Genomic DNA, 23,837 nt, shown 5'->3' on the forward strand with positions numbered 1-23,837 from the left:
TCTACTCACAGTTCAAAGCACAGAACAACATGCCAGTGGGAAAGACAACCCCAACTCCAACTGACCAAGCACTTTATCTGTCTACAGTAGAAAACTCAGGAAGACTCTGTCCAGAGTTAATCCAGAAAAAGCTATAGGTTCTGACAACATACTTGGCCGGGTGCTCTTGATGGTAACGTGATGGTCACATTGCAGATGTCCTCACAGACATTTTCAACATTTTCCTTAGCCAAGCAGTCTTCCCTATGTACTTCAAGATGACCACCATCATCCCTGTGCGGAAGAAATGATCTGTGTCCTGCCTGAATGACTACCAACCCGTTGCACTCACACCTATCATCATGAAGTGCTTTGAGCAGCTAGTCATGAAATACATATAAAGCAGTCTTTACACCACAACCGCTCAAAAGAGGACACCATATCAGTTACCATTCACCTTTCTCTGACCCATCTGGACAACTATGTAAAGATGCTATTCATAGACTTCAGTTCAGCACAGTTCAACACAATCGTCCTACAACAACTGAAAACAACCTCACTTTGCAACTGGATCCAGGACTTTTTAGCTGGGAGACCCCAGCCCATCAAGATCAGCACCTCCACCTCCAGTTCCATGACACTGAACACCGGTGCTCCCCAGAGTTGTTACCTTGCTGACTCATGACAGTGCAACAAAGTACAGTACAGATCAAATCACATCATCAGGTTTGCTGATGACACTACAGTTGTGAGCCTCATCAGCAACATTGATGAGTCAGCATAAGGGAGGAGGTGAACTAGTTCGCAGAATGGTGTAGAGACAATAATTTATCTCTTAATGTTGCTAAGACTAAAGAAATGATTGTCAACTGCAGGAGCACCTGAGTAGAGCACTCACCACTGAACATCAACAGTACAACTGTGAAGAGAGTCAAAAGCTCCAAGTTTCTTGGTGTGCACATGGCAGATGACCTCTCCTGGACTCTCACCACAACCTGCCTAGCCAAGAAGGTCCAGCAGTGCCTCCATTTCCTGCAGAGGCTGAAGAATGAAGAACGTACAGGAGCATCCATGCTAACACCAGCAAACTCTGCAACAGTTTCTTGCTATATAAGTGCAGACCATTCTTCCTCAACACCCTGCTGTCTCCCAGTGCACAGCTGTCAAACACCTTCCCCAGCATGACTCAAAAACATTGTACACTACTTTTATAAAGCTGCATCAGACACTTTATGGAACACTAAACATATTGCTGATACAGATATACCTATTGCTGGTCCTCTATCAAATAGTTTACAGTTTACAGCACATGTTTTGTATTTTTAGTGCTCTTTGTATTTATAATTTATAATAACAATTTACAATTTATAACTGATTAAACCCACATAATAAATGTAACGATGTCTCATCAAACTGTCTCCACGGACACATTTCAGACCCTCCTCCCAGCCAACCAATCAGTACTCCCGACACAGTTCACCCAACACCAAAGATACACACAATGTGTTCTTAGTTCGTTGGACTCCCCTCTCTGCGTCACAGTGCACATACATGTTAACACAGCAGGATAAAGCAGCCTTAAGATGGTATGCAGACATTTAAACCTATACTAGCAGATCTTGTGTTGAAATTTTGGGGTCCATGGAGACTTCTTTTTGCATCAGATGGTCTGCTGTTGGGCTGAATTTTCTGGGCCAGTTCTGGACAATTTGGCAGTCATTTGAAATCTACTCCACTTGTAAATGATTTTCCTTTCAGTGGAATTATGTATTTATCTATTTGAGGGTGTGATAAATGTAGGGGTGTAGTTACTTTTTCCCATGTGACCGATCTGTCAATTTTTTGTGTCATTTGATAGAGTGTATCACTTTTAATAATATGCACTTTATATATTAATAAAACAACCATTTCCATGGGGTGTACTTATTTTTTCACATGACTGTATGTAATGTGTGATCACAGGAGTAACAAAGATGTCATGTAAAAAATAAAATAAAAAACACTTAAAAACAAACACAATATAGAGGGAGCAAGCAGGACCTATCCATACCTTGTTGGAATGAATCAAATCTGCAAGGCTGTTTGCTTTCCTGACACCTAAGTTGGTGGAATTAACTTCCCCTAGATGTCTGAATAGCTGACTCACTGCCTGTTTTTAAATGTCTAAAAACATACCTGTTCAAAAAGTACTTTGTTATTTTAAAAAAATCCATGTCTTTTCATATTAATTTCATACTAGACTAACAGTACTCTTAGTCCCTGATCTAGTGAAACAGTATGAGGATGTATTTATTCATAGAGTATTCAAAGCATTTCCGTAAGTTGCCCTGGATAAGTTTGTCTGCCAAATGTTTTAAAAGTGATTGTAAAAATGCTGTAACAATCAGGGCAAGGGTATTTCTACATCCTTAGCTGCACAGAAAGTGCAAGTAGTTAAAGTCAGAAGGAAACTCACCCGGGCCAGTTTGTTAGGCGAGTCTTTGCCTCTCTCATTCAGAGAGTTGAGTATCTTTGTTGAAGGAGTGTGCCACTTGGCCTCTGGATGGGGAAGAACACAAAAACTCTAAGATATACTCACATAATATCTACGATAGAATAGATGGAGAACAAACGCTTTTAATAAATTATGTCCATAACAACTATCTATATACAGTATCATCAGTATTAGCTCTCAGTTCTAGAAGAATGGCTACAGTGGTTACTGGCTCTTTGGTGTTATATTTATATAAATTTTGTTACTGAAACAATTTCCATATTATACCATACATACGGAGTATGGCCAAACAGAGAGCTATTTGAGATTCAGTCTTGAATTGCATCGTACCTGCAGAGCGTGCCCTCTCCAACATTGGTTGTTTCTCTTTCAAGCTTTCATCACCTCCTATGTCTTGGGCAGGAGGATCAGATGATTGCTCGTGCAGTATAGGTGAATGACACCTGAAGGAAGTACACACTCAGCAAGGTTAATGCCCATTAATCCTTCTTACTGGAGATTCAGATTGAATTCAATGTAGTTTGAGATTTTGTTCATGTGATTTTAGCAGGGTATATCTAATTTAATTCACACAAAATATTGTTCTTCAGAGATCTTCTCCTGAGGCTGATTTTAGAAATATTGAGGATCTCACTTATACAATAAAACAAAACATTTATTTATTTTTTTTATATGGCCAAAGCTTATCTTAGTGTTTAGTGCAAAATGTTTAGATCTTCTTCTTTCATTACTAACAGTTTTACTTATGAGACTAGTAGCCTTTCTGACAGAAAAGATTACAGCATTAGAGGTGTGCATCTAAATGTTTGAGGACTAGTGACCAGAAAATATGACCACATCCCACTATCTTATCCACACTGCATTGGCTCCCAGTGAAATTTCTCATTGATTATAAAATACTATTATTAATCTATAAAGCACTAAACAGTCTCACGCCATAGTACCTGTGTTTAAGTCTAGGCTGAAAACATATTTGTTTACTCAAGCTTACCAAGAATAGACTTTCTTTTATGCAAAGTACACATTCTTATCCATCACGGGATAGTAAGCATACCTAATGATCTCTCCCTCTCTTTACCTCCCTCTCCCTCTCTCCTTCTGTCGAACCACACATGATTTTAGGAAAATGCCAGTGATCCTGACCCTTTCTGCTCTCCGGACCTGCCTGATCCATCTGGATGCCCTACCTCTGGATGGAGCTCTCATGAACTGGAGGCTACAGCCTGGAGATTGCTTAGGATGGTACCGTGAAAGTACCATGAAATGGTTTTGGACCTCAATTCCACATGGACATTCTTGCTGTGCTTGCTGGGACCACAGTTGCTACTATGGCCTTGGGACTGCAGTTACCACATACAATTTTGTACTCAGGTCTCCTTTAGTGAACAGTGGACTAGCTCAACAAAGACATCATGTAAAAACCATAATGAACTTTTTTTACTTTCACACTATCTGTTGTTACCCAGATGAGGATGGGTTCCCTTCTGAGTCTGGTTCCTCTCAAGGTTTCTTCCTAATATCATCTTAGGAAGTTTTTCCTTGCCCCCGTTGCCACCAGCTTGCTCAATAGGGATAAAGTCACACACTTAAAATCTGTATCCTGTGTTTACATGTTTCTGTAAAGCTGCTTTGAGACAATGTCCATTGTAAAAAGCGCTATACAAATAAAATTGAATTGAATTGATATGTGATAATGAGAGGAGTGTAAATTCAGATAAAGTTCTGAGTGCCTTAGACAGAGGCAGAAATCCTTCATAAAGTATTGGATGGGTGAAAACTCTGTGGCAATGCGAAGGCTCATCCATGGGAGCAAAAATTCTCTTTGATTTGTATATACAACAGGTTTGCTTCACTCAGTAAGGCACCCACTGAGAAGCCTATTGAGAGTGTTCCCTTGTAGGTGACCTATGAAACATGAAATTAGCTAGATCTTTAGAGGCTTCAGTCAATATAATTATCTATATACTAGGAGACAGGGTGCTGACATCTCCAAAACATTGCGGAGGTGTACAAATTGGTGAAGGTGATGTACAGTGCTGCAATATGCTTTGGCCTGTGTCGTTACTGAAATGTGCTGTGCACATTTACAAATACTTGTAACAATGCTCTAGGCATTACCAAGAAATTTGTATATAAATTTAACTTCTTTTATAAACACAATTAACATTTTCACTAATTAGTATTAGTGTATACAAATTAGTATAGTATTATGAATTTCTATAGTAGAAATTTCTTCAGTAGAAAAAGCTGTAACCATTGGAGACTTATAATTCATTTTGATAATCCACTAGACACATTATATTAGAAACCATATGGGTTAATCAGAATATACCAAGACCGACTTATTATGGCAGAAACACCAGTAATATAATTATAACATGGCATAAGTATAGAAAACATCAGCCTATTCAGACTGGACTACAGTAGCTTCATGTGATGTGGGGTAATGTAACTATCAGCAATGTCAGCGATATAGACTGTGTGTACATGTGTCCAGAAAGATTACATCATATTTTACCTTCTATAAAATGACAGGCAGAAATATCATATTGCATCTTTATATCCAGTGGGAAGAGGTTTTAGGCATTTTTTCCAGGATATGTACACTCCAGGAAGATCTTTTCTATCATCTCCTGCTGAAACCAAAACGAAACCAAAAATAGGCTGAACTCTCAGAATAATAAAATATAGAAGACTGCAAACTGTCTTTCTGCTCTGCAATGCATGAATGAGAAAGACATTGGTTCCAGGTATGCTGATTTATTCTTTCACAAGAACAAAAAATATGAAGATCCTGACCAGCGAAGCTCAACTCGCAGCCCAGCAGCTACTGGTTTGACAACATGCTGGAATATCTGGTTGCAATGGGTCGGTCGCACCCCAAAACAGCACAATCAGCACTTATGGTCACTGGCCTTCTGCAAGCCACCCATTTGCATTACGCAGAAGCTCTCTTGCTCTTGTGCCTCTTCCCCACTTCCCCACCCTTTCCTCATGCCCGCTCCCCATAAACAGGGGCCAATTCCTCTGAAACCGAGTCCCCAAACCTGTGCTTTCCCTCCCCCTTCATCTCCCCATGTCTGTCTCCTATCTCCCATAGGTGGGTACTCTCGTTTCCTGCTCACAGTGTTCTCAAGATACAAGGAGACCTGGAAGTGCTGCACTGTTTACAGCAGAGAAAAGGGGATGCTGTACATAAACTTATAAAACATAGAACAATTTTTTTAAAGAAAGATATTTGCACATTTCGACATAGGGGAGGGCTTGCATTTTTTTGTCCGCTCTCGCAGACATTTTTTGTCTGCTCTCATGTTAACACAACATGTATGCATGAACTCTCATGAACATGTGTCAGATATCGATGCAGAAGTGAAGATATTTTGTGAATAAAGACATTTTTGGAGCACACAAAGCATTTGTTTTGGAGCTTGAAAGTTTTGGTTACTTGGACTGTAAATGGAGGAACAGAAATCTCCCATGAGGGAAATTAATTCATGAGGGTGAGTAATTGATGACAGAATTTTCATTTTTGGGTGAACTATCCCTTTAGTGGTGTGCTCTCACTCTAAAAATAACCAAATGTCCTCTAAAATCCAGATTCAGAACATTCCACTTCTAATAGTTTTCATGCCTGTTTTTACTGTCATGATAAAAATGGTAAATGGTCTGAACTTATATAGCGCTTTTTTTTTTTAACCTTAGTGGTTCTACCACGTGCTTTACACTGTTTCTCATTCATCCATTCACACACACACACACACCAATGGCTGCAGAGCTGCCATGCAAGGCATGAGCCTGACATCGGGAGCAATGGGGTTCAGTGTCGGCTTGTGGAGACACGTTAGCTGGGAATTGAACCGCCAACCCTATGATTAATAGACAACCCACTCTACCACCTGAGCCACAGCCATGTGGCAGATCATTTAATTGCTGCATGCCTTGCACTAGAATCAAAGCCTCCCCAGTCTTAAAGTGTTATATGAAGACTCCTAAAACTGCTGGTGTTGAATGTGCACAGACTGTACTGTAAGATGAGACTGTACCGGATTCTATGTATGAACCTTTTCACAGAACTTGCGCACATGTATGGTACTTCCTGTAGCAGGCTCAGAATAAGACGCAAAATTTCAGTTCCATGTTGCAATTTGAGTGAACCCGACTATGTTATTTACACATAATCAGATAAAGATCCAGGTTTGCAGTATTAATATACTACAACCATATGTGCAGAGAAAACACTGAATGTCTCACTCTTCACAACATCTCGCTTTTAAGCCCATGATTGGCAAATTCTGAGATTTTGAGCAACTTAGCATCACATTTGTCTCACCTTTCTGGAGAAGAACAGAGTGATTTGATTAAGTTAATTGACCATGTTACCTTGTTTTCAGGTGGTCTATCCCAAATTTATGTACTCTGTCATGATATAGATGTTCAGGGCCATCCTCCATAAGCAGCACCATTATCTTGTTAATCCCACTATGCATAAAGAAATGCAAAAAGAAGTTGCTTATTTGTTATAAAATGTTATAGTAATACCTAGCAATAGTTCCTGGAGTTCTCATTGCCTCTTAGTGCCACTTGATCTATTGAATGTATATTGACAAATTCCAGCTGCTGCTGAGATCTCTGTATTTGTTACACTGTCTCCAATATTTTGTGATGCCATTTGATTTACAAAATGCTCCTGCCAACTTCCCGAGAGTTATGCGGAGTCTTATACACTATAAGAATAGTCAGGACACTGATGACTTTCTGTGTGTGAAGTGTTATGACTGAAGTGTTGTTGTCACGAGTTCCCCTTTAAGCAGCGTGCTGTGGAGCATGTGAGCGCGCGTGCACGAGCAGGTGCGCGAGCACCTTCTTTTCCCTTGTTTACAATCGTGACATTTCGACACGTGCATTTGTAATGTTTCTGTTATGTTTCCTCCCTGTTCTGTCATTGGTTGTTGTTTCACGTGTGTCTGAATTGCCCTCAGCCGTCAGCCATTATGAGGCTGATTATGTATGTATATATACCGTGCGCCTCCCAGCATACAGGGCAGAATATTAGATAGATAAGATATATTAGAGTAGTTTAGATAGATTACAACCTTAGTATTGATTCCTTACTACAGTTAGTCACAGTCACAGTCATCGTTCTTGTCCATGTCATGTTTCATGTTTAGATTCTTCTGTTAAGTTCACGCTGGTTTCTCCGCTCTCAGTTCATAGTCATAGTTTATGTTTAATGTTTTGTATCTCGACCTGTTTTCCGTGACCACGACCTTGATTCCTGCCTTGCCCCATGTATGCCTGTTTTCCGATCGCCTGACCTCTTGCATGTTTATGGATTACATTTTGGATCACGTTTTGGATTTTCCTGCCTGTGTCTCTCCTAAATAAAACCTGTTCAAACTGCGTTTTCATCCGTCATATCTCCGTTACGTCACAAATCGTGACAGTTATGTTATGCTGGTGAACAGGTCAATAGGAAATGGGAGGGGTTTGCTGGGCAAACAAGTCACACCTCTCCACAATAACACTAGTAGAGAGATAAACTGGACAGCACAACCTAAGCACTAAAGACAGTGTATTTTTCCATGTGGCATGGCGGCACATTTTTTTCACACATGCCATGGCAGTGCAATTTTTCACATGTAGCATGGCACTGCATTTTTTTCACGTGACATGGCACTACATTTTTCACATGTGGCATGGAAATGTCTTATGTCTTGCAATTCATGTAGCAATAAACAACAGCAAATGCACCAACATGGGCTCTTTGATAGCTAAATATAAATATTATAGAATCATTGTAACAAATAGCCAATTTAGCATTTTCTAACGGTGATTTTGGGCTCTTATTGTACTTTGTATTTGTGATCATTTATTGTTGCAGAGATTAAGAACATGCTCTTGATCCTCCTCACACTTCTTTTGAAGTGTGAGGCAAGGAGCTTTCCACAGCAAAACAGCTCCAACTACCTTTCCGTCAGAGAAGCCAGAGAAGAGGCAGCACTCGATTCACCCTTTTGATTCATTAGGTAAGCCAGTGCTCAATCTGAAAAGGACAGGTGGCACAATATTAAGAAGGATGATGATCCCATACATCACTTTTCTCCTGTCCACACTCCTTGGTTACAGCTTGAAAGCCACCAGCAGCACACTTCTCTCAAGCTGTTCTAGTTATTTTTTTGATAAAGCCACAGTCTCTGCAACATATGTGACAGTGTTAACAGTGCTCTGGTGCTGATTTCAATAAAAGCTAAATGAGATGATTAAGTTTCAAACTTTTTATTTGTGAAACTGCACATTTTGTAACTAAGAGGTTCACGCTATTACCATTTGTTATTTTATTTGTGGTCTGTGCCATTTTTTTAAATTTTTTTTTAGCAGTGCTTGCTATTTTTAGACGTTATTTGCTATTTTGTGCCATTTTTAAAGGTTTTGTGTAATTTCTAGAGGCTTTATGCCATTGGGAGAGGTTTTGTGCCACTTGGAGACATTTATACCTAGATGTAGGAGTTAAATAGATAAATCCTTAAAATTTTGGATTTTCATGGACAAGTACTTGGGGTATCTCAGAGAGCAGAAATATTATTGATATCATCATTTACATCATTTAAGATACACATTTACTGATATGCACTTGTGTGCAAAAACCCAAACATTTTTTCAATTTTTTTTTTATAACAAGCCCTAGTTGGCTGCATAAAAAGAAAAATAAATCCCTGAGTATCTACTTTCATATAAGCCATTAACCACTACTGTGGAGTGTGACATGTCAAATAAATTCAATGCTGAACATCGGCACCCCCAGAAAAAATTCCATTTTTGGCTTCTGGTAAAAAGAGCTAATATACACCATTGAGAGGCTTACTTGGATAATATAGTGATTTACTCACAAAATTGGTGTGAGCATTTAAAAACGCTTGAATCGCTTGCAGAGTTTGATCGCTTGCATAAAGCTTGTCTTACCTTTAACCTTGCCAAGTGTATGCTTGGCAAAGCTACGGTTTCCTATTTGGGAAATATAGTGGGCCAAATTGAAGGCTATTGTTGATTTCACTGTGTCAAATACTATGCGTGACCTCAGATGATTTTTAGGTACGGTTGGTTACTATTGAGGGAAAAACTTCCCAAGTGTAGTTTCTCCTTTAACAGATATTCTTAAGAAGGACAAGACCGGAAGGACAGGATGATTAATGTAAACATGCTTTTAAATTCTCTTTAATTTCTACTCCTGTTTTAGTAGCTCCAGATTATAGCAAACCATTTAAGCTGGAGGTGGAAGCCCATGTGTCTGGAGCTGGTGCTGTATTACAATTAACATCAGGTAGTGTACAGCACAAATCAAAAAGAACCTTTAGTGTTACTACTAGCCTTACAACATTTTGAGTTTTATGCAGGGTATAGTGTGTTGCCTGTAGTAGTCAATACAAACCATAAACCTTTGGTATTTTTATTACGAATGTAAAATGACAATCAAAATATATGAGGTAGTCCTTAATGGTTTAAGATTTTAATCTTGAAATACATAATAAAAAAGAAGCCAAAAATGTTAAAGCAGATATGTTGTCCAGGGCATAAATATAATAACCATAGTTTGTTTCTTTAGGTGTGGGGATATTGCGTCTCTGGGGGGGGTCGTGATTTTTTGTAAACTGACTGAATGATTGAATTGCACTCCCCTCTTTTCTGAGACAGGAAGTTTGGTGCACTTTGCTTTAGTGATGGAGAGTCGGATTCATTTGTTTCAGATGTTTTTTTTTTCCAATGAACTGGTTCCAAATACTGTCCATACGTCATCAAGCAATGGCACCACTACATAATTCTTTTCTAACAACTCAGTTTCATGCTATATCAATGAAACCTTCAAATAAACTCATGTGTGAAGACATATTGAAACATTCAAATAAAGAAATTTAAGTGAACGCATACTGCTGATTATTGCCTTTCATTCACTGAAGTTAATGTGTTTGTGGTTACAGTTTCAATCGCTGATCCTTCATGTCAGATACGACTGACCAATATTGAGTATTGAGATCTTGGACAAGCTTCCTACATTAAAGTTTTGCACCTACAGCACACATTACAGACATTGATGCACAAAGGCGGATATGTTCTACGTGTCTAAATTCAGGTTTGGGGAGTAACAGAATACATTTAATGGCATTACTTAATCAGGATACAAAGAAAAAACTGGTAACTGTAATCCATTACAGTTACGTCAAAAAACAAAGTAATAAGATTACAGTTAAATTTTGTAAAAAATGGGAATACTATCAGGATTACAATTTTTTCATTTTTTCATATCAACAGCTGTTTGATTATAGTTCTCTCTTGCCAGTCATAGCTCATGTGAGCAAACCTTGTTGCATGTGCAAATAAATTTTGCACAAAATTAATTTGGTAGAAATTAACATAAATTGTTCCCTGAAATACTTTTTTTTTTAATGTCCTCTATATAAAAAAGCGTCCAGCCGGGATTTCTAAACTTGAGAAAATTTCTGGGATTCAGCTTATGTTTCATTATCATGTGCTTATGGTCTAATACTGCATCATGTGTGCACCTGTTTGCATCGCTTTAACCCCTCTTTGTAATTTTTGCCTTATTGAACACTAATTGGTCGATTATAAGAGGCTTGCAGCAACTACTGGCCAAATTCCTGCCTCTCAACCATTAGCCTACTCTCAGCAAACGTGCAGAGGCGAAGCTCTGTTGTGTACAGCATGAAACAGTTGCTTGACAAAAGCAGCAAATGACAGCTCTTCTGAAACAATGCTCATGTTCATATAAGGTCATTTTTAATTTTATGTTATCACATTGTTCCACAATACATAGCCATTCAAATGTGTAAATGATGGCAAAAGGTACACTCTGGTATCTGATACCCCCCGAACCCACACATACACACACGCAAAAAAGGTGTCCTCTTTTTGGAAAACCAGAATCATCCTAGCTTTTGTGATGTAATATTGCCTGCATCAGGGATGGTGATCTTAATTTTTATTTATTTATTTATTTTTTACATTTTTTATTTTGGTAAAACGTATTCAAACACTGAACATGTTTTTAAGCGCTAAATAAAAGTATTTTAGATCATATTGCTTTTTTCTTGAGTTTATTTACATATGTGACCTTGAAGTAATACAAAATTAATCAGATTATATTACTTTCATATTGTGATACTGTTTATAATTTTTATGAAGTAATTTGTAACTGTAACAGAATACATTTTAAAGTAACCCTCCAAACCCTCTCTAAAGTATATAGAAAGAATAAACCAGTCTTATAAATTTAAATTTAACAGCTTAAAAAAATAATCTGCATGCACAATAAACTATAGTAAAATTCATTTACATCTCTCAATAGGTTTTCCATTTTTTAATAAAAATGTATTTAATAAAACTAAGCATAAGCATATTTCCAGTGCGTTTTGTTTGTTATTGTCGGTGGTACATACGCATGTGCATAGTGTCACAACTCACTTGTCACTAACTTTGACAGTTAGTTGAACTAGTTCATACGGTTCTTTTTGAGTCGGATATGACCAAAAAGCTGACTTTCAACTCTGCCTGTAGGTTTTTCGTTCAAACAGGTCTCTTGGTTCAATAACTGGTCTCGTAAAAACCACCTAGTATAGCCTCCAACTTGTTAATTTCTGTTCGTAAACTGGGTCTCCGGTTCATGGTAGACACACTATATATACACACATCATAGGCAACTATAATACATACATACATAAGTTGAAGAAAATCAGATTTCCATCAATGTCCATCACAATAACAGCATCCGTTAAGCCTAATGAAAAATATAATCAAAAGTTCACAAATGAAAACAAATATATTAAAGTTGTATTAGTAACATCATCAAGTAAAATGCCTACTTCAAATTCTCAAGACATTAGTTTGCAAATATTTTTAAATAATTCAAAACAAAGAAACAAAGATTTGTAGGTTTATAAATGTTTTTAACATCACAACACATAGCTGGTCCTCTGTAATCCTCTGCAAACTTCGACAGTTAGTTGAACCTGCTAATTTGGTTCTTTTTGAGTTGGACATGCTACGGAGCATGCTACTTCAGCTGTGCGTCTTGCGTCATCAACCAGGACCTAAAATTCGATTCAGTTCAATTTTGTGAACCGGCTCAACTGGTTACTTCCTGAGAAACGTCTCAAAAGCATGATTCGTTCAACACATCACTACTGGTGTCAGTGTCGATTGCCTTCTGGAATCCCACTTCATTGGCTTAGAATAGGCCAGGCCAGAACTGGCCATACTTCAGCTGGTACATTATGTTGCTAACTTATGGCTGATCCTGTTGTCTTGTGACCAGTGTGTGTGTAGGTGTCATATCATAGCAAACCAATGACTACATTTCCCATCCTGCACTGCAGCCTACAAACAAGGCCACCATGGACTGCAATTGCCAGAACACTCATTCATTCTAATCACACACACCTGCATCCAATTTCACACACTCACTCCACAGTATAAAGAGATTGTTTTCTAACAATGTCTTTGCAAAGTATTAGTGTTACCACTTTACCAAGCGATTATACCCTGCTCCTCGTTTTGTTTCATGGTTCTTGATCTTATTCTCATTTCTCATTCTCGAGTCTAGCCTTGCCCTGTTTAAGCCTGTTTGCCAATCACCTGAACCTTTGCCTGTTTCTTGACCTCGCTATTGTCTCATGTTTTGGATTTGTCTGCCTGTCTCTCTCTCATTAAACTCTTATCTACATTTGCATCCGTCCTACCTTCATTATGAGGAATACATGAAAAAATACTTCGTCACACCATGGATGCAGCAGGAAGACCAACCAGGTTCTGCTCACATCTGAATCCGACGTCACGACCAATCAAGTTATGTTTACGCCAGAATCTGTTGATACGACCAACCAAGATCTCCTCATGCCTGAAACCAACATCACGACCAACCAAGATCTTCTCATGCCTGAAACCGACATCACGACCAACCAGGTTCTGCTCACGCTTGAAGCCATCATCACGACCCACCAGGTTCTGTTCATGCCTGAAGCCGACGTCACGACCAACCAGGTTCTGCTCACGCCTGAAGCCAACGTCGCGACCAACCAGGTTCTGCTCACACCTGAAGCTGACGTCAGGACCAACCAAGTTCTGCTCATGCCCAAGTTTGCTGACACAGACAACCAGGTTATGCACATGCCCAAGTCTGCTGACACAGACAACCAAGTTATGCTCATGCCCAAGTCTGTTGACACAGACAACCAACTTATGCTCACGCCTGAGTCTGCTGACATGGACAACCAAGTTCTGCTCACACCCAAGTCAGCCTTGGCTGTGTCGCCCAAGGCTGACACAGCCAACCAATGTCAGCCTGCAGAGTCAAAGGAGGACGATGCTCCGCTTTCCTGCTCTGATGAGGACATCGCTCTGCCTTCCTGCTCAGCTGAGGATGCCGCTCAGTCTCCTGGTTCATGTGAAGACAATTTACCCAGAGGGCCAGGACCACCAGGGGAGGGAGTGTATTTTGGCTCGGGGGGTTGACCCATTTGCCAATCGCCTGACCCTGTTTCTTGACCTCGCTATTGTCTCGTGTTTTGGATTTGTCTGCCTGTCTCTCTCTCATTAAACACTTATATGCATTTGCATCCATCCTACCTTCATTATGAGGAATACGTGACAAAATACTTTGCCACACCATGGATGCAGCAGGAAGATGGAGGAGACATCACGCTAAGGAAAGCAAGCAAACCATCCCAGCTTTGGATTTGATCCAGTTTCCTCAGTGGACTTTCATAGATCCCCCAGATCGGTATGATTGGTTTTTTTGCCTAGCCTGAATATTTTCTTGTTGGCTGCCAGATCTATTTTTCAAGCCCAGCGAGAAGCATTTGATAAGGTTGATGTTGTCCCGGTTTTTTGGCTCAGCCCACCAGTGGGTGCAGCGTCTAATAGCCATGGGATCCAGGGGACTGGAGAATGTAACTCAGTTTGTGGGACTATTCGTGATGGTATTCGGTAGTCCAGAATCCAGGGCCGTCCTGGAGGCTCTGTTGGAGGAGATCTGCCTCACAGAAATGCCTTATAGGCCGTTCACCACCTATTATGAGCGGGCAAACTGGGTGACCTCCTTCCCCAAGCTCCCACCTAAGACCCACTATGTGGTCTCCTCTGCCGATCTCCAGATAGAGGTCAACATGGCGACCTCATCTTCAGAGCTCCAACCTGAGACCCACGAGGTGGTCTCACCTGCAGAGCTACAGCCGGAGGTCAATGTGCCGACCTCCTTCCCAGAGCTCGAACCTGAGACCCACGAGGTGGTCTCACCTGCCACATTTTACCCAGAGGGCCAGGACCACCAGAGGAGGGAGTGTATTTTGACTCTTTGGGGGGATTGGCCTGTTTGCCAATCGCTCGACCCTTTGCCTGTTTCTTGACCTCGCTATTGTCTGGTGTTTTGGATTTGTCTGCCTGGCTCTCTCTCATTAAACACTTATATGCATTTGCATCCGTCCTACCTTCATTACGAGGAATACATGACAGTAGGAAGAAGTTGAAACTCCTAAACAAGCTAAGAAATCTTGTATGTTACTGTAAATAAAATTAGAGGGAATACCTTTTCTTTGTAATATTTTTCTGATATTATTATATCAGTTAAGGAGTTACAGAAGCTTCTGTATTTTCTTTTATTTGGTTTGTAAATAGGTTAGGTTTAGCTCCCTACAGTTTAAGTTAGATGGCTTTTGTTTATATCTTTCTTCCTCCCTAACATGTTATCCCTTTATGTTATGTAAATGAACCCTATTATGATGGCTCTTGTCTGTGGAGTTCTGGGAACCCCTGGGCATGGATACTTCCTTCTCTTTATATTATGGCCTGACCCGAGACTGTGCCATAACAAAATATACAGCCAGATTTTTGTAAAGCTGCTTTGTGTCTTTTGTTTAGAGCATTATAGATTTTTTTTTTTTAAATGGAATATTACAAAAATAGATATTGGATTTACAGCTTTCATAAAATAGAACAGACTGTAGAGTGAAACAAAATCCACAGAATCAGAATGCTAATTTTTTTTCCTTGTGGGCTGTAGGTTCTTCCAGTTGCACATGGAAGAATGGATGAATCAAGCCTAAAACTCACATATTAACTTAATATGCACCACATATTAAGTGATTTTAAAAAAAAAAAAAAAAAAGAATTTTTCCATTTTTTATGTAAAGATGATTATTGTCTATAGTGCACCACACATATGAGAAACTTAAGTCAGATACTCTGAATAAGTCACTGTATTTAGCTTTAAAATAAGTAATAACAAGTAGTATGTGAGTATGCATTCATATTTGTATGACATACCCATCATATCCTGGCCATTGGATCCATGTTGTGCTGCCACCTGGCCCTGGGTCACTGGATGAAGACTGGTTACTGGGTGAGCTACGGTAGTGTTGACTGGCCTGTACCTTACTACAGGATATCTGTGGGTTTTCCAGATCATGTGCCATCCTGCAGAGAGCAATGGATCCTAGTAAACTGTTACAAGCTGTTCTGAGGTGCTTTATTACAGCAATACAACTTAATGGTGTAACAGCATTACAGTATAAAGTTGTAGTGTGTTAACAAAAACTAAAATAATAGGATACTATTACTTTATGCTACACCAGAAAGAGTGGGAGGTCACAAAAATATTATTTCTAGGTGCCCACATCTCTAACATTTAAACACAATATTTTTAGGAAATGTAAAATATTAAAACAGCCCCTGAAGGTTAAAAGTAATCCAAATGGTTTTTTTTTTTTTTTTTTTTTGTGGTGTTTGATGGGATTCAAATTAAAGAGGACCTATTATGCAAAATTCACTTTTACATGGTGTTTGAACATAAATGTGTTTCAGAAGTGTGTGCACACAACCACCCTACAATGGTAAAAATTCAACCGCTCCTTTTTTATATTCCCCAGTGTCTCAAAATGAAACAGTGTCTCAAAATGAGTCATTTTAGTTTTCTCTATAATGTGATGTCACATTAGAACAGGTCCTGCCCATGACTGTGATGGAATCTGTCCTATTAGCATAGATCCTCCCCTGAGTGAGCTGCACACAATCCGCCATGTTCTCCGCGCTGGAGCAGCTACAGTGATAAGAAGAATGTCTCAGCTTTGTAAGCTCTGTAAGTGTTCTGTTGTTGGCTATAAGAATGAACATAAGAGTCTTACTCCCGGCATCAGAGCCACTGAAGATGCAATGGAGAAGTTTTATTTTTGAAGGAAATCTGCCCCCCAAAATAGCTAAATTCATATGTTTGTTTGAATAATTTTACACCAGACTGCTTTGTGAACGAGAGTCAATACAAAGCAGGATTTGCTGAAAAGTTTATTCTCAAGCATGGATCAATACCAACTGTTCATGATCCAGCTTTATATCCAGAAGTTGTAAGTATCATACTTTATATATTGTGAAGGTGTGCAAATCGCCTTTCCGAATGTGCTTGTTAGCAGATTCCATGGCTAATGCAGCTAAAGTTAACATTGTCTCTGATTGTATTCGCGGAGACCAGAACTATGTTGTCATTTTTATTTTTAACCTGAAAATGCTTACTGTCTGTATAATTCAGAGATGCCCAAACTAGGGCCCAAAGGCCAAAGGGGGGGGGGGGGGGGGGGGGGGGGTCATTGACGCTAATCTTCATTTCTAATTTAACTTAACATTTAAAAAATTATATATTTTTTGAGCTACAAAAAATGTAAATTGAAATTAAATGTAGAGAATAAAAGTACTTCAAGGCCAGCGTGCTTTGTGACAGTCAACAAGCAGGTAATAATGGAGAGATCCAGGCAGTGGCACACAGACAAGAGGCAATTTAAAAAGTTTGGCAAGATGATTTTTTATTTACTGAAATCAATTCAAAGGCAGTGTGTCTAGTTTGCAAACAGTCAGTTGCTGTTTTGAAAGAGTACAATATCCGTTGTCATTATGAAATAAAACATTCTTCAGATTTCTCAAAGTACAGCGGCGAGGCACGAAAACAGAAGGCTAACGAGCTGCTTGCTAAACTTCGATCTGAGCAGAGTGCGCTGCTACATCCTTCATCAGCTCAAGAAAGTGCCACATGGGCCAGCTATCAGATTTCTGCACTAAATGCTAAAAGTGGAAGAGCCTTCGCTACTGGAGAGTTCGTCAAAGAATGCCTTGCAGTGGCTGCAGAAGCAGTGTACCCTTCTTAGATTCATATATTCTTGCAAATCAGCTTGTCAAGGAATACTGTAACCAGATGCATAGAGGACATGGCCCAAGATTTCAGTGAGCAAATCAAGGCAAAAGCAGCTGCCTTTTCTACCTTTTCAATAGCTTCTGACGAGAGCACCGATATACATGATTCCGCATAGCTGTTGCTATTTCTGCGTGGAGTAAATGAAAATTTTGAAGTGTTACAAGAGCTGGCTGGCATTGAGTACTACTAAAGGAGAGGATATTTTTTTTGCTGTTGAGAGAGTGTTGAAAAAGAATGAACGAAAGTGGGAGAATATGGCTGGCATTACAACTGATGGAGCCCCGGCAATAGTAGGGAGGAAATCTGGCCTTGCTACGTTGGTGTCTCAGAAAATCAGTGAATGTGGGGGGAAATTAGTTAAGTAACACTGTATTTTAGATCAAGAACTGCTATGTGCTAAATCCATCGGGCTTGTGGATGTGATGAGTGACGTCTTCAAAATTGTGAATGATATACGCTCCAAGGCACTCTCTCACCAGCAGTTCAATTTACTGTTGGATGAGATGGATATATGGTGATGTACCACCAGGAGGTTAGATGACTGAGCCAAGGAAAAATTCTCAGGAGATTTTTTGATCTGCATGATGAGATCAGAGCTTTTCAGGAAAGCAAGATTGGTAGTATTCAAGTGCCCACGAATAAGAAATGGCTTTCTGACCTGGCTTCCCTGGTAGATGTCACAGAGCTGCTCAATGTTTTAAATGTTCAGCTCCTGGGAAAAAACAAGATTATCACCCAGCTTTTTGATCATGTCAGAGCCTTCAAACAAAAACTACTGCTGCTCAGAAGACATCTCTCCGCAGGTAATATTCGCAATTATAATATTCACAATAGTTTTATATGCAGTTATTATTATTCCATCCATCCATCCATCTTCTACCGCTTACTCCTTCTTCAGGGTCGCAGGGAACCTGGAGCCTATCCCAGGGAACATCGGGCAGAGGGCGGGGTCCACCCTGGACAGGGTGCCAGTCCATCACAGGGCACAAGTTATTATTATTATTAATACTTATATTTACTTCGCATTTATATCCAGTGGTGTCAGCTTTGGTATTTTGTGTTAATCAAGCTGATAAAATTTGTGTCAAAATTATCTTAAATTTTCATGGATTAATTTCCTTGTTTTGTCAGTTATTTATTCTATTTGCCTCCCTCTGTTTTTACATGCTTGCTTTTCTCTTCTTTCACTCCCAATCTCACACTGTTCCTCTCTCTCTCTCATCCCCACATCTAGGAAATTTAGCCCATTTTCCCAGTCTTAGAAAGGCAGGCATGATGAAAGAGAAGGTACCCGAGTATGATGCTGTTCTCAGCAATCTTATCCATGAGTTTGACAGTCATTTGAGGACTTCAGACACAATGCTACTGACTGAGTTGTTTGATCAACCCTTCACCATCAGTGTGGACACAGTCAGTGATGATCTTCAGATGGAACTAATTGAGGTTCAGTGTGATTCAGAACTCAAACACAAGTTCAGGTCCCTTCCCTTGACAGACTTCTACAAATGTGTCCCAGCAAACAGGTACCCAAAGATGTGCAAACAGGCACAAGTGATGCTGTCTCTGTTTGGCATTACCTACCTCTGTAAGCAGACTTTCAGTCTGATGAACTTGAACAAGTGTAAACTGAGAAGCAAACTAACTGAAACTCACCTACATAATATCCTGACTTTGTCAGTAAGTCATCTGCAGCCCAATTTGGAAAAAACTTTTGAAAAATAAGTACCAGTTTCATGTATCTCATTAGAGGTCAATGACATTGCAGGAATATGACTCTATTGTTTATAGCTTGAATAGTTGTATTAGGCATTGAAGTACTATAAATGGGATTGTTTCTATGTTTTCATTATACTATAAGTTTCATTGAACTATAAGACTCTGAAAATAAAACTGCATTAGTTAAGCAGATCACAGGCTAATGTTTCCTATTTAGTTATTTATTTGTAAACATTATGAAATCATAAATGAGGAGAACCATGGCAACTTTAATTTTAATATAATACAGTTTGGTATAATGCAACGTTTACTTTCGGCCCACAGCCCACAGTCAAGTTTGATTTTTGGCCCTTCATAGGAAAAAGTTTGGGCACCTCTGGTATAATTCATAACCAAACCTTTATTATGCACAATAGGGTAAGGTGATTGTTTTTTTTGAAAACTATGTACATTTTGTGCAAATCCTTTTAGTATCCGAAGCACCAGCTGTAAAGTCACATCTGCTGTAGTATCATGCTTCAGAGCCACACAGCTCTCTTCCGGAAAGGGGGGAAGGGAGCAGCAGCCCCTTTGCATTTAAAGAGACACACTCGAAAACAGCGTGTTTTTGCTTCCACCCAAAAAGGGGCATTTACAGTACAGTATAATAAATGATCCGTATGGTATTTTGAGCTGAACCTTCACAGACACATTCTGAGGACACCTGAGATTTATATTACATCTTGTAAAAAAGGTTTATAATAGATCTCCTTTAATCCCTACAAATGTTATTTAAACAAACTGCAACTTTTTAAATATATTGCAAAAAGACATTTACAGTACATTAGCATAGTTTTTTCTCTTTATCTGTGCATGGAATTTTGTATGCAAATTAATCCCTGAAATATCAGAGATTAGTCGGTTCTTGCATATTCCACTGCATATTTTAATGTAGACTACAGTGTACAGACTGCAGCCCATATAAAAAAGGAACTTTTTAAACGTTTAGAAGATTTCTTCCATTGTCGTAAAGAATAATTGTACCCTGTTCCCCATCCTCTTTGCATATTTGAAAAATGTACTTTAGGGGTTGGGTCACGAGTGTGTATACAGAGCCAGGGTGCAGTGCATGATCTGACTAACAGGAACAATCATACAAAGAAATTTTTCCAATTAATGTACAATGACAGCAAATATAGAAATGAGTCATGGAGTAGTTTTGTGATGAGGTTTCTACACCAGAATGTGCAAACAGTCTGCTCAGAGCCTTATCTATTTGAGCCTCTGATGGAGGGTGCATATGCTGCTCCTGCCTACATGGAGACAATTCAATGGAGATTAAAGAGAGGTTTGTAGTCAGTGAAAGGCACATACAGTATCTCACAAAAGTGAGTATACCCCTCACATTTTTGTAAATATTTGATTATATCTAGTTATGTGACAACACTGAAGAAATGACACTTTGCTGCAATGAAAAATAGTGAGTGTACAGCTTGTATAACAGTGTAAATTTGCTGTCCCCTCAAAATAACTCAACACAGAGCCATTAATGTCTAAACTGCTGGCAACAAAAGTGAGTACACCCCTAAGTGAAAATGTCTAAATTGGGCCCAAAGTGTCAATATTTTATGTGGCCACCATTATTTTCCAGCACTGCCTTAACCCTCTTGGGCATGGAGTTCACCAGAGCTTCACAGGTTGCCACTAGAGTCCGCTTCCACTCCTCCATGATGACATCATGGATGTCGACTCCACCTTCCGTTTGAGGATGCCCCACAGATGCTCAATAGGGTTTAGGTCTGGAGACATGCTTGGCCAGTTCATCACCTTCACCCTCAGCTTCTTTAGCAAGGCAGTGGTCGTCTTGGAGTTGTGTTTGGGGTCATTATCATGCTGGAATACTGCCCTGCGGTCCAGTCTCTGAAGTGAGGGGATCATGCTCTGCTTCAGTACGTCACAGTACATGTTGGCATTCATGGTTCCCTCAATAAACTGTAGCTCCCCAGTGCCAGCAGCACTCATGCAGCCCCAGAGCATGACACTCCCACCACCATGCTTGACTGTAGGCAGGACACACTTGTATATTTCTCCAACTGTAACATTATGAAAAAAATAGTTTGCAAACAAATATGAATTATTTCAGTAAGAAATATACTTTTTGGCAGCTACCTCATGCCATGGCATGTGATGACGGTTTATTTATATCTCCATGGTACACGCACTTGTGTGTGTATGTGTGAGAGAGGGAGAACGAAAGAGAGAGAGAAAATGCCACTTTTTAATGCATAAGTAACTGATGCGCACACCATTTTATTGGCCAAGTAGATGGATACAGGTGGGAGACAGTAAATATCTCTAACTTTTTTAATGCACTTTCACTTTGTTGCTAACAGAAGTGTACAAAAAATGGATGGAAACTTGGCAAATGATAACAAGAACTCAACATCCATTCTCTTCTCTCTTCCAGAATACTTTTCTTCAGTGTTTACACTGGTTTTCAACACAGTTTTCTGTGCTATAGTGTCACCTTTTATGCAACAGCAGCAGCTCCGGGCACAGGATCAAATCTCAAAGCTCAAATCTAATTCGACAGCCCGTTTCGACTTGGAGCGACAGGAAAAATATCGACACACTGGTAAAAAAAAAAAAAAAGTCACTTTGTCGTGCCACGAATGATCACGCCCAGTGTGAATAGCTCCATAGAGATCTATTTTTTCAATTCAAGAGCATAATGGTGTGAAACATTTGCATCGCTTAATCGCGCTCAGTGTGAAAGGACCTTAACACAGGACAATTCGCGTCAGGCCCAAGAATGACAGTCCAGACTGTATGATGGGGTACGCAACTATGGGAATTTGCACTGGGAAATAAAGTACTGTACTATTTTATTACCCACATCAATCTCTAAAATACTTGCAAAGTAATTATTCTGAGGTCACATGGCGAGTCAGGTGAACGGATTGAGGCGATGCACTCTAGATATACTATCTCAATCTCCTGAAACCTTGGAGAGAAGTAGTTCCTGTGGCTTTAGTGATAGTGGTTAACAGTTACCTGAACACAAAAAAATGTGGCTCAGTATGAGCTCAAAGTTATGCTTGACATGGGAATAATCAAGGAGTCTCACAGTGATTAGAGCAGCCTGGGTTGTTCAGCTATTATCGGAGGTTTGTTTCTAATTTTTCAAAATGTCACCAGCCTGCAGACTAACTTCACTAAAAGAGGGAGTACCAGATCCGGTCCAGTGGATGAAGCCATGCATATGGGCTTTCTGGATTTATTTTATTTTATTTATTTTTTATTAAGGCTTTTGAGCCTAGTCTCATCTAGTCTAGTCAGTGATAACACCAAAGGCAAGTTTTATGATGAATCCAACTTTTTGTCAAATTTTCACTTTTTTAAAGTAATTAGCCCTCACATTCAAGAAAAAAAAAATGCATGAAAACAGCCTATTTAGAAGTAGGTTTTTTTGATGGAGGATAATCTGGAATCAGCCCAAGAACTCCAGCTAAGCTGTTACAGTTATAAAACTTTCGTTCTGTGTATCTCTCAACTTTTATTTTGTACTTGAAATCTGAAAGAACTTTTGAAAGAAATACTGTATGATGTTATGGTCAAACCACGAAAATGGTTAACTTCCTTGTGGCCTTCTGGGTTTTTAAAGTTGTTCAAAATTATTCTGTCAGTGTTTGTCAGTAGCATAATAGTATGCCTTTGTGGTGTGTTTCAGCCTTTAGGTCTAAGACAAAACAGCATGTCTACTGACCTGAGGATGATGAAAGCATTATTTGAGCATAATATCTCTAAGTGTTTTACATAATTGAATCATGTTGAATAGGTCCTAAACAATGAACTCATAAGCCTGAAATTTTCTGTACATGGTGCTGTTGGAATGGGAGGCCATGGAGAAACAGATCCGCGACTTACTCGACAAGCAGGCCCAGCTGTATGAGCGAAGAACCGGGCTGGAAACATCTTATGCTATCGCCTACAAATCCAAGGTAAGCATGCAGCATGGTACTACCACTCCCAGCACCTCTACGCCGTGTGTTTCTCTGTGCAGGGACCATGCACCTAAGACGTATCCAGCCCAGGTCTCAGTCACGTCGGCATTGACACATGTCGTAGTACCTTGTCTTCCTGACACACACCACGGCCCTTGGGTGCACCAGGCCAGGACCTTTCCCCCTCTGCCGCCCCAGTCTTTGAGATCTCCAGCAGGAACTTCGCCCCTCACCGTGAGACAAAATGCCGTGATCATCGGAGACTCCATTGTTCGGAACGTCCGTTTCACCTCATCCAAAGGTGTTTCTCTGGTGCTCGTGTTCTTCATGTCACTGCGCAGGTACCCACAATCCTGAAGAAGTACGAGAACATCAGAGCTGTTGTGCTGCACAAGGGCGTGAACGACATCAGACTGCGGCAAAC

At 39.7% G+C, this 23,837-nt stretch overlaps 1 protein-coding gene across 3 annotated transcripts in view; it reads right to left on the reverse strand.

Annotated features, from left to right (window-relative positions):
- Window positions 1-23,837, reverse strand: part of LOC108261051 (signal-induced proliferation-associated 1-like protein 2) — a 202,331-nt gene that overhangs the window by 57,621 nt on the left and 120,873 nt on the right. For 2 of the 3 annotated variants that reach the window (XM_017461867.3, XM_017461866.3), the window contains exons 11-13: window positions 15,803-15,952; window positions 2,804-2,916; window positions 2,435-2,517 (exon numbers count right to left, since the gene is read on the reverse strand). In XM_017461867.3, coding sequence (XP_017317356.1) covers window positions 2,435-2,517; window positions 2,804-2,916; window positions 15,803-15,952 — 346 coding nt within the window. The remainder of the gene's footprint in view (window positions 1-2,434; window positions 2,518-2,803; window positions 2,917-15,802; window positions 15,953-23,837) is intronic. The other variant, XM_017461868.3, reaches the window with a different exon arrangement.

Source organism: Ictalurus punctatus, chromosome 3 (genome assembly GCF_001660625.3).
Source record: "Ictalurus punctatus breed USDA103 chromosome 3, Coco_2.0, whole genome shotgun sequence".
Classification (NCBI taxonomy): Eukaryota; Metazoa; Chordata; class Actinopteri; order Siluriformes; family Ictaluridae; genus Ictalurus; species Ictalurus punctatus.